General features: G+C 43.4%; 1 protein-coding gene across 4 annotated transcripts in view; it reads left to right on the top strand.

The window, feature by feature from the left end:
* MICALL1 (MICAL like 1) overlaps positions 1 to 11624 on the top strand; it is a 40186-nt gene that overhangs the window by 993 nt on the left and 27569 nt on the right. For all 4 annotated transcript variants that reach the window (XR_006415763.1, XM_044441008.1, XM_044441007.1 and 1 more), the window contains exon 2: positions 9654 to 9702. Coding sequence is in view for 3 of the 4 variants with exons in the window: in XM_044441008.1 (XP_044296943.1) it covers positions 9654 to 9702 (49 nt within the window). In the remaining variant the exon portion in view is untranslated. The remainder of the gene's footprint in view (positions 1 to 9653; positions 9703 to 11624) is intronic.

The raw sequence follows: 11624 nt of genomic DNA, 5'->3' as shown, positions 1-11624 counted from the left end.
ATCCCCACCCCAAGCCCTTAGAAAATTGCCTTGTTTGCTTGCGGGACTTTAAAAAAAGTCTTTTTCCCCCCCCCCCCCCGACAAATTAAAACACTCACATAATTCATGTTTTTGTTGCCTTTCTAATGGGGTGGATATGCCTGTGTCTGTGAGCACAGTTTGGTGAATTCGGGTGTGATGCTTTTCAGCTTCTAGCCTCAGGTCAATTTCGACATTCATCCTGCTTCTCTGTTTGGACTTGAGAGTGGAGAGTGATGAAAATTTCATCCTGCCTCAGTATCAGAGATCTCTTCTCTTTGATAATCTGGCCCTAGTCACAATGACCTCTGTTTCTGTTATCAGAATAAATGAATCAAATAATGTTTCCATTTGTTCAGCATTCTATCTTTAGACAATCTGTGTGGAAGTTGGGGACCACTACTGGTCTGCTGCACATAGGCTAAGAATATCTTTCTTAAAGGATTTCAGGTAGACATGACAGTGTATATAAGAGAAGAATAGCAGAAATCCATAGGGGAAATCCATAGAGGAAGAGAATTTGTGGATTATTTTTTGGGATTATGAGATCTACGTAGGGGAGTCTGAGTGGGACTCCCCAGCTTTATTAATGAGGATGTGAAGAGAGCATGTCAAACCTTAATAATGGAGTTCTCAGAAACTCTCAATTGAATTCTGACCTGCATTCCTTGATGGTTTTGATGATCTACCCTGATGTTATGCATGGATTGTCTCTGTGAATATTTGTTTATCTTTTCTGCTATCATAGAGGAGGCTTCCAATCTGGAAAGAGGGAGTTGAATTCTGGGGTTAGTGGAATCTTAGAAGCTGAGCTCTAAGGTTTATGAGCAACCCATCATCAATTGAACTACCTTATCTAAGCCAGCACACCATGGGATTTCTGAGTTAGAACACCAGTCATTGGTGTAGATTGGTTGCATCTTTTTCTGGAAAGAAGACAGATGATGCTTGCCACCTTTTATGTCTGTGATAGTGCAGCTTTCTCTAACCTTTGTGCCCTCCAAATGTATGGGGCTGTAGCTCCCATAATCTATGAACAGTAGTTATGCTGCTTAGTTATGTTGGGAACTATATTATGACACTTGGAGAAGAAGGCTAAGATAGTTCTTACTATTTCAAATTTATGCCTGCTTTTGAACATTAACGTACCTTCTTACCCATGTGATTTTGGAGGGTTTTGTTCATTGTCTCTGTCCATGCAATTCTTCCTTCCTGATTGCTATTTATAAACAAGATGTGTGAACGAAGCACCAGAAACAGGAAGCATCTATGGACAAGGGTAAGATGACCCAGGTTCAGTATTTCAGTGATTTCAGTGCCTGCATTGCAATGGAAGATTGTCTATGGCTGCTGCTTGCTTATGATCTGATTAAGGGTCCAGGAAAAAATACTAGTGCCATTTAAATCTCTGACTTGTAGAGTATTATATACTGATCTTTCTTATTTTCTGAGTTCTTCCTTCTTTTTGCTCCCATTGAGCAATAGTTACATAGAAATATAGAAAGAAAGTGAGTCAGAAGAGGCCTCCCAGGCCATCTAGTCTGACACCCGGCTCTAGCTGGCTCTGTTCATGTAATCCTCAACATGTGGTTGTCCAGTCTTTCCTTGAACACCCTCACTGATGGAACCTCAGCCACCTCCCTTGAAAGCCAATTCCATATTCTAGGGATTCTAACCATTAGGAAGTACTTCCTGATATTTATTTTATTTATTTATTTTTGAATTTATATCCTGCCTTTTTCCTACAAAGGGCTCAAGGCAGCTTACATCTCCTCCTCCATCTTATCCCCACAACAACAACCCTGTGAGGTAGGTTGGACTGAGAGTCTGTGACTGGCCCAAAGTCACCCAGATCGTTATCCAGCCTGAAGCCTGATTCTTTGAACTTTGCCCCATTGGAATGGGTCCTGCACTCCACTGCAGGGAAGAACAGGTCACGGTCCTCATGCATGACAACCCCTCACAAGATGCTACATGATTCCCTCTTTCCCAGGTGATTAAGAACTTTTCTCCAGTTCTTAATGTGTTTGTTGAATAACATAGAAATAACTAACACTGCCTACAATCATTTAGGGAATGGTCATCTCTAGGTTTGTTTATGTTCTGCTCCCACTGTTGTCACGAGGACAAAATTTTAGAGGTGAAAGGTTCCTAGAAGATCATCTAATCCAGCCCCTTGATCAGTGCAGGATCTTGCACCTATAGATCCCCCATGTTACCTTTTAAATGTATGAGACCTGTTCGTGGAGGATAGCTCCATCCATTCACTGCAACAGCTAAAAATAGGTATATCTCTTTTTACCAAATGCTGTAGGCAATGAACAGGGGATGGTTATTCCCATCATGCTGTATTGGAGAATTTTATAGGAACACAGGAAGGTGAATACGGAATCAAACTATCGGTTCATCAAGGCTGGTATTCTTGGCACTGGCTGGCTGTGTCTCTCCAGGGTTGCAGGCGGTATCTTTCCTAGTCCAACCTAGAGATGCCAGAGATTGAACCTGACCCTCCTGTGAAAAGCAGTTGCTCAGCCGCTGAGTCAAAGCCTTTCCTGTGGCAGACCACTGAGGAAAGCAGATAAAAGGACTGAGGTGGACATTTGTTCTGATCCAGAAAGACAAATGAATTCTCACAAGGCAACCTTAAGCGAGGCACCATCTCTCTCAGCTAATTCATAATATGGTTCTATTAGTATGCAAAATGATGTTAATAATACTGGGTTACCTCACAAGGCCGCTGGAAGGATAACTAAGATAATAGTGTGCATAGTTCTGGTCACCAGACTTCATAAAGCATATTTATTGCAGAAATAGAACAGGTGCAGAAAGGAGCGACTCCTCTATACAGAGGGTTTTGTAGTTTTAAAGAAAAGGCAAGTGAGTGGATGGCATGACAGAGGTGAATAAAATTATGCATGGTGTGAAGCAAGTAGTTATGGAGATGTTTTCTCCCTCTGTCATAATACTAGAACCTGAGGCCATCCTTTGAAGCTGAATGATATTCAGGATAGTTAAAAGGAAGCCCTCTTTGCAGTATATAGTAAAACTGTGGAAAATTGCTATAATGTTGGACAACTTTAAAATGGGATTAGACAAATTCATAGAAGATAAGCCTGTCAGTGACTAGCAGGTATGATGACTTTTTTTACCTTCAGTATTGGAGGCAGTTTTGCTTTGTATACTAGTTACTGGAGAGCATTGGTGAGAGGGTGCTATTGAAGTCCTGTTGTGGGCTTCCCACAGGTTGGCTACCGTGCACTAGGAGGCCTCCTCTTGTGTTTATATAATGAACGCATATTCCCTTGGGATGGAACATTTGCTGTTCTTCCAAGAGTAAAAAACTGAATGGTGCAAACAGTATCTGGTGGTTTCCCTGGTGTTTTCTGTGTAGACACAGAAGGTGAGCTGCTCGTTAGATGAGCTTCATTTGAGGACAGATCTAGAAGAAATGAATAGTGACAAACTTGTGACAAATGAGTTTATGTGGCTAAGTCACAGCTCTGTCAAGTGGGGAAGGGATGAGTTTTTACTTAGGTATGGAGCAGATCATCCTTTCTCAACCTGGTGCCCTCCAAATGTGTTGGACTACAACTCCCAGCATGTCTGTAGTCCAACACATCTGGAGGGTGCCAGGTTGGGGGAGACTGGAATGGAGGGCCTCTGTCGAGTACCATGTGATACTGGCAAGTGGCTGATAAACATCTGTGGAAACAGCAAACTATTCATATACTTTAAAATGCATATGGCAGCTGTTGGAGTCCCAAAAGCAACTGTTTAGAAGAATGCACAGCCTGAAGCAGCACAGGAGCAAGTGGCTTGAAAGAGCTGCATTGAACAGAGGCAAGACTTCTCCTTGAAACAGAATTACTTGCTCATTAAGCAGAAGTCATAGCTGTTAAATATCCAGGACATAAATCTCTTTTCTAGCAGATGGCCTATGTAAGCACTTCTCAGTTAAGTGGCATGAACTGTATAGCCGACTTGACACAGAGAGCCTTACAAGGACATGGCATGTTAAGAAAGGATTTTCCAAGGAACATCTAAGGGGAGTGTTGAATCATTTTAACCACTTAACTATGCCCTGATTTGGAAGCTGTAGGATCAAAAGATGGAAAGAAGTGGTCAGAAACCACTCCTTTGACAGATCAAAAGCAGAAGCTCTCTCCTCCTAAGCTGTATGTATAAAGCAATGCATATTAATGGGTTCTGGCCTGGATTGTGAATAGGCCACAATTGCAAGGTCTTCCACGGGATGGGCTATTCCAGCTAAAGCCTTAAAGAAGTTGAACAAGCTGCTCAGAGCACAGTGAAATCAAGAGACTACAAAAGCTCATATGTTCCTATGCTGTTGCATGATCCACAACATCCAGAGACCTTACGATCAGGGCTTTGCATGCTTAATCCTACACTCTGCACACACATTGAATCAAATTAGAACAGTACAACAATGATTTCAAGAAGCTGAATAAAATATGTGTTTTATTTTATAAAATTTGGCCTGCATTCCCACACCCTTCCTTCTTCTGAGATTTCACTAGGCATTGAATATCTTCTTACTCTTAGGAGCTAGAAACTTGCTCTTTTTCGGAAAACGAAAGCATAAATTCTCAAGAAGCTGAATTCTGTATCCATGATCACATTCTGTGATTCCCTACTGTCACGTGACATGAATACAATGCCCACCTTGTGGAAGCAGAAAGCTCTAAAATTACTTTCTTGTGACCAGCCGGACCTTGGTGAAGGCAGAGGATAGTGGATCTCTTCCATCAGCATGGGACCCTCCCCACTCCCATGATCTGTGAGCATTGTGTCATTCATTGATACTCAGCAAACCCATTGGCTTCCTGCCATGTGCTAACTGGAGCCTGCTGTGCCCCATTGGTTTAAGGGTGGTAACTACTTCCTATGACATCTCCAGCAAATCAGAGGACATTGCATCAGGCACAGCTTCTCAAACCTTGGCCAATGTGTTATACGTTGTCTAGCTTTGCTCCAAGAGCTGCCTTTTGCTGACTGCTGCAATATTTTGGTAATGTGTGGTTCTTCTGTGTAACGCCAAGTTTAGTCACCTTTTATAAAGCATCTGGTCTGTAATGTTTACACATTCTTGCAGCACTGAGCCACTGCTGCAGCTTCTAAATTTTTTGCACAGAAGTTTAGGTAAAAGAGACCATGTGTAGATTTACAGTGTACCAAACTGTAGAGTTTTTGTTGTAAAGGACAAAGATCCCTTTGCTCTGTTGCCCATGGGGGCCCTAGGCCAAATTTGGCTCCAGAGGGGTATTGCTTGACTCCCTGTTGCCAGCCTCGAAGCTAAAGAAAATAGCATCTGGGATAACAAAATCTGCTGATGCAGCACTTCAGGGCCTGGCCAGAGAGAAATTCCTCTTGCTCAGGAGTCATCAAACTGAGGTCATAGGTCAAACCTGGCTCTGGAGAAGTGCTGCCTGGCTCTTTTCCAAATTAGTTGCTGAGAAAGTCTGTTGCACATTGGCAGACTGTGTAGTATGACCTACTTTCGTCTCTCCATTGTCAGCATCCTGTCCAGCTTCCTTCCAAATCCTATAGGAAGGAACCACAGCTATGCCGAAAGCCCAGCCCTTGAGGCCATGTTGCGTTAGTACTGAAATACTCACACAGCTAGGAAATCTTGCTTATGAATGCACAATACTTGGCTGAGAAACTGTGATCTTTCTGGCATCACTGGGGCAGCAGTGGGGGTGTGTGTGCAGGGATGCCTATCTTTACTCCACCTTTTGTTATCCAAATGTGAACTTGCTTCCCTTTGTGAATAGCCAGCACAATGCATACAGTGTTGTTGGCCACTGCTACTCAGGGGTAGTGCTGCATAGGTATTTGTGGCTGGGAACCATTTTGTGAGTTTGGCTTCTCTGAAACGGATGCAGTGAAAGGACAGGTTGGTGTGCAAGATTCAGCGTGAGAGTGGATGACAGAATGTTGTGAAGCAATTTTCAAGTTCAGTCTCAGGATCTGTATTGAAGGGACTAGCAATTAAGGCTTTAAAGGTATATCAGCTCCCCCCTCACCCACCCAGCATACCAGTAAGAATCACAGAATCATCAGGGCCAACTGCCTGCTGAGCGCAGTACACTAATTCACACAGATGACTGGACACTCAGATAACTGTCCAGATGCTTTTTGAATGTCTCTAGTGAGGGAGAACCCACAGTTTCCCCAGGTAATAGGTTCCATTGTTGTACTGCTCTGACAGTGAGGAAATTCTACCTGGTGTCCAGTCTAAATGTGGTTTCTTTTAACTTAAGTCCATTATTCTGTGTCCTGTACTCTGGAATGCGTGAGAAGAGATCTTGTCCTTCCTCATTCAGGTAGAATGCTATCATATCACCCCTCAGACTTCTTTTTTCTCTTCCAAGTAGTCACTTTGCATGTAAGGAGCATCACTGGGTGGGACCCACAAATTGAAACTGCTCCTATTAAACAGCCATAAGTAACAAGATGAAATAGAAAAGAACAAAATGTGTGGCAACCAGTCCTTAATACATATATTTGAGGCATTAACTACATTGAGTACAATGGAAATTACTTGCAAGTAAGATTGCAGAGTGCTGCAGGCATGCTTATACTTTCTGATCCTGAATTTCACACCATTTAAATTCCAGGGAAAGTATCAAGAATACAGTCTCCCTGAGCTGGGTGTCCTCCAGCTGTGGTGGACTATAACTCAGGTTGATAGGGGATTTTGTGAGTTGTAATCAAGAGGCCTGGAGAGTGCTGGGTTGTGGAGGCTGAAGGTGAGCATAAATTCTGCAATGATTTGCTTTGTAGGGGTTGAATACAGTAGCATACGAGGAACAAATCAAAAAAAGGAAACATTAAAAGAATCTGTGCACAATGATAAATTACTGCTGACTTTAGACTTTTGCCCATGCATAATCAAATAGCTTGTTTTCTCACAGGTGAAGTAGTGATGATCTTTGTTTTTTTGTCTCAGGAGTATGGAGATACTTAATGAAGGGTTCTGTTTAAGAAAGTGCTGAGATTGTTCAACCATAACAGTTCATGGTCCGTGCATAACAACGCAGACATTCCTAGTCCATGTCCTGGCTTGTTGATATTTTTCCTTTGCAAAAGGTGGTGGAAATGATGACAAGTATTTTTCTGTAACACCACCCTGTCCATAGCACAGTGAGTTGCCTTCATCAAACAGAAGCTGAAACTTTAAGAGGTAACCAATAGTGGTATTGCTAAGTAAAGGTGACAGCATAATTTCAGCTGTAGTAATGTCACTGCAAACAGGACTGAATGAGATATTATTAAAGTGGCATTTGATTGACGGTCTTACCATTCTGCACTAAAATTATGTCCAAATGGATTGGATGCATGTAAAACATCATTATTACTGCATTGCATTTATATGCTGCCTTTCCCCCCCTCTTACAAGGAATCAGAGGTGACTTATGTAGCCTGCTTTCACTTCATTTTATCCTCGCAACAACATCCCTGCTAGGTAGACAAGACTGAGAGTGAGTGACTGGTCCGGGCTCTCTCAGTGTTCTTCATGGCCAAGTGGGGAATAGAAGCCCCATCTGCAGGTTGCCATCCCAACACTTTGACCATCACACTACACTGTAAACATAAGGTCTGCAGAAATGCCATAGCAGAAGCATTCTCAAGTAGCATCAGGCTGTCATAGTGATTTACCTGTATGCGTTGGTGGAATCTGCAAAGCACCCATGATGAGCCGGACATATGATTTGGCTTGTCATGGGTGTGGCACTCCTTTTACCTTCCTTTCTCCTTGTTTCACTTGGTGGTATCACAGAGAACACTGCAGGAGTAAGAAATCCCCTCTCTCTGGCAGCTACAATCACAAGCCAATTCCTTATTGTTGTGACTATCCCTTTAAATTTTTCCCTCTAGGATTGTGAAAGCTAGCCAAGAGCCAGTTTTAGCAATCTCCTGGAGGGGCTGGCACAGGCAACTCCTTCAAAGGACCTAGTGGCATCTTGATGGGCCTTCCCATGCATGCCTTCTATGATTTATACTTTATTTTACACCTGCAAATGGGCACAGAGTCAGCTCTTTTTTCTTCTTTATCCATGTCACACAATCAGGGCTCATTCCCTTGGAGCAACTTCCAGCTTCAGCTGGGACAAGTGGTCAGCGCCCTGCAGAGGCTGGAACAGTGGCTCTTTGATGTTGCTGCCACCAGCTCAAAGCACTTGGTGGGGATGGCAGGGACCTGGTGGTTGCTTTCTCCTGCTGGCAGTTTCAAAAGCTTGGGGGATGGCAGGGAGCAAGAGAAGCCTTTACTGGGGTACTTTGGGGTAACTGTAAGCTGTACTAATGGGTTGGCTGCTTGGCAATGGCAGGAAGGGGATTTTGTGGCCCTTGCCAAGCAGCTTGCTTGTTATGAAGCTTAACCCATGATGGATCACGTCATCTGGGTTCAAATGATACATGCCATCATGGGTCAAACAATACCCAGAATTTTGCCAACCACAATAAGATCCAGGTTTTGCTTAACCACAGGTAGGTTTGTGTGACATGACAGCCAACCAATTGCACAGCCAGTGGTTGGTTGTCATGCCATATAAACTCTCCAAACAATCTGTGTCTGGGTGGAAGAGGGTTTGGCCAGAGGAAGGGGGCATAGCTATCTGAGGAAACTCGGAGACTCAGATTGGGACCCAGGCAGGTAGGCAGGCTAGCCAGATTTGGTCCCCATGCCTAAGGTTCTGAACGCTTGTTCTGGGGCACACTTGCATGGAGGATTTGAAATGAGTTGAAAGCCCATCTGAGATGTGTACACACTCCAGTGTTCTGTATGTACTATAGAAATATCTTTACAATGTTTAAAGACCACACAGATGTCTCTCTTGTCTTCAAATTGTCTTGGGCTTATCATGATCATCAGGCATTATTTTCTAACAAGGGTACACACTTTGTTATATTGCAGTGTTCATGGATGTACACACCGATCATCCTCGACCTGGTGTTTTCTAGATGCCTTAAACTGTGGCTCCCAGGATTCCTCAGCATTGGCTATGCTGGCTGGGGATGACAGGAGTTGAAGTTGAAAACATTTTATGGGAACAGTGATTGGGAAGGCTGGTGTGTACACCAATGAACATGTGTGCAGGGAAAATGTCATATGTGAAGTGATCTATACAGTGTTACATACTGATGTTAGCTGAAATGTCATGTGTGAATTCACCTGGATTTTGAGTATAGGCCACTGGGAACTTCTCTTGGCCAAGCTGTGAAGAACTGTACCTTTGATGGAATTGGTGTTTATTTCTAGAAGTGTCTTTTCTGCTTTCATTTTCTCTTCAAAGATTACTTTTATCATTGGTGCTGCTATAATTGAAGTTCTTCTGCAGTCTAAATTTCCTGCCGTGTGTGTGTATGTGAGTGTGTGTGTGTTTGAAAAGTCCACAGTGGGTGGGTTTCTTTTCCTGTCTGGAACATCAAAGGTGATTGAACTACAAAGATTCCCTACTCTGGAAATTATGCTTTGAAGTAACTCCCTAGTAATGGCCACCTGGAGATGCTGCCTCAGAAATCTGTGTGTGATCCTATTGCAATTGAACTGTGTTTCCTGCACTTCCTGGATATCACTTGTTTTAATTTTTTCCCTTTTTCCTCTGCAGGGATTATGAATCGCTTTCTAAGGAGAATGTATATGAGAACAACCGCCTGGTGAGTCTCTACCTTTTGTCTTCACCACCCATTACTTCACTTAATTCTGGTGCTTTCCTGGCTCAAGCTGCTCTTAGTAATTCTACAAAAAAATCTTGGTTCCTACTTGCTCAGGTGTCCAGAAATCCAATACTGGCCCCAAGGTATTTGAAATTTATTTCCATTCCTGCCTTGGAGCATGGTTGCTTTTGACAACACGCTTTTCTTGAATCTGACTGCTGTTTTCTTTTTACACAATGCCCAAATTACAGAAAAGCCTGCCACCTTTACCCTCCGATTTTTGCTAGACAATTACATGATTTGGCTGAAATTTGGAAGAGTTGGGGGTTAGGACTTGTAAGCACCACTAAACTCCCCTCCCCTATATCTGTTCCCCCATAATTCAAGCACTGTGTGCACCTCAGAGTCATCTAAGGTAATTTGACTGTCCGTAGAGATAATTGGGAAGGATCTGCTTGTCTGCCACCATCTTGGAGCATTAAACAAACCAGTGCTAAGAGAAACATGGAACTGCAAGTGTGTGAAGAATATTTTGGCTCAGTAAAGTGTAGCCTGCTAAGCCAAGTGCATGGAGATCGTGGAATCAGAATCCATAGGAAAGTGATGTTCCTGGCATGCAAAAGGTCTGGGCACAGTCCATGAGGCCTCCATTAAAATGTGGATCTTGGATAGGGCTGGGATATAACTTTGCCTGACACTGTGGAGTGCAGCCACCAATGAGAAAATTTATTAGCATATCTGCTAAAATGTTACCAAGGTGGTATACAGTTAAATCTTAAAATAACACAAGGACCTTAAAACCTTTAAATAACATTGAATGATGAAACTGCATATTTGAAAAGCCTAAATCGAAAAGAGAGGCCTTCACCACTAGGTTTCTAAAACCAAGAGAGTGAGAGGACAATTGTAGTTGTTGAGGGAGTGTGTTCCATGGTGTGCAGGCAACACAGGAGAAAGCCCGCTCGTGCAATAAACAGGCTTTGGTCAAAGGTGCTTCACAAAGGGCCTCCTCTGCAGATCGCAAGACCCAGGAAAGTTCATGGTAAGACAGGCAGACTCTTAGATGGTCCTAAGCCGTTAGGGTTTCAGAGGTTAAAATCAATACCCAAACAATGGAAAAACAGGACAGATCTCTCAAGACAGGTATTATATATCTAGTCCTGATATCGTTAGCAGCCCAGTTGCCACATTTTGCACGAATTTGAAGCTTGGCCATTCTGCTAGTTACTCTAGCCTACCTTTCCTGACTCCAGAAGTGTTGGTATACAACTCCCATCTTCCCTAGCCAGCCAATACATCTGGATGGGAGGGGAGCGCAAACCATCCCAGGCTAGAAAACAGGTTTCTAAGCCACATGCTAAAATGTTATGCTACAAGCATGCATGCTTGTAGGAAGGACAGCACCAACAAAATGTCCCAGGAGCCAGATGGAGACTGAGCTTCCTGATGCCTGTGCCTCAGTATAACTGCCAGGTGGAGTGTTATCTATTGGGCGCAAGAGCTGTAGATGGACAGGCACACAGACACATTGGCTTGGCTCTTTGGCAGTGTTAGCCACCCTTTACCAGCAGGGTGCCTTCCAGATATTTTAGCTGTGCGTTCTGGGGATGAGGATGTAGGAAGCTGCCTTATACTGAGTCAAACATGGATTGTTCTACCCCAGTATTGTTAAGATGGGACTGATAGCTCTCCAAGGTTTCAGAATAGGGCTTTCCTAGCCCCACCTGCAGATGCCAGGGATCACACATGGGACCTTCAGCATGCAGAGCACAAGCTCTGCTCCTGAGCTATGGCTGCTCACCTGCATAGTCCAGAACATCTGGAGGGGATCTAGTTGAGAATGTCTAACATAAACAGTTCAGGGGGCAGGTGGTAGTGCATCGGTCAGAGCTGTTGTCTGTCTTTTCAGTGGGCAGCACTCC

The sequence above is a fragment of the Varanus komodoensis genome, unplaced genomic scaffold (assembly GCF_004798865.1).
Source record: "Varanus komodoensis strain SLA01 unplaced genomic scaffold, ASM479886v1 scaffold39, whole genome shotgun sequence".
Lineage (NCBI taxonomy): Eukaryota > Metazoa > Chordata > Lepidosauria > Squamata > Varanidae > Varanus > Varanus komodoensis.
This window is presented reverse-complemented; position numbering and strand designations above follow the sequence as displayed.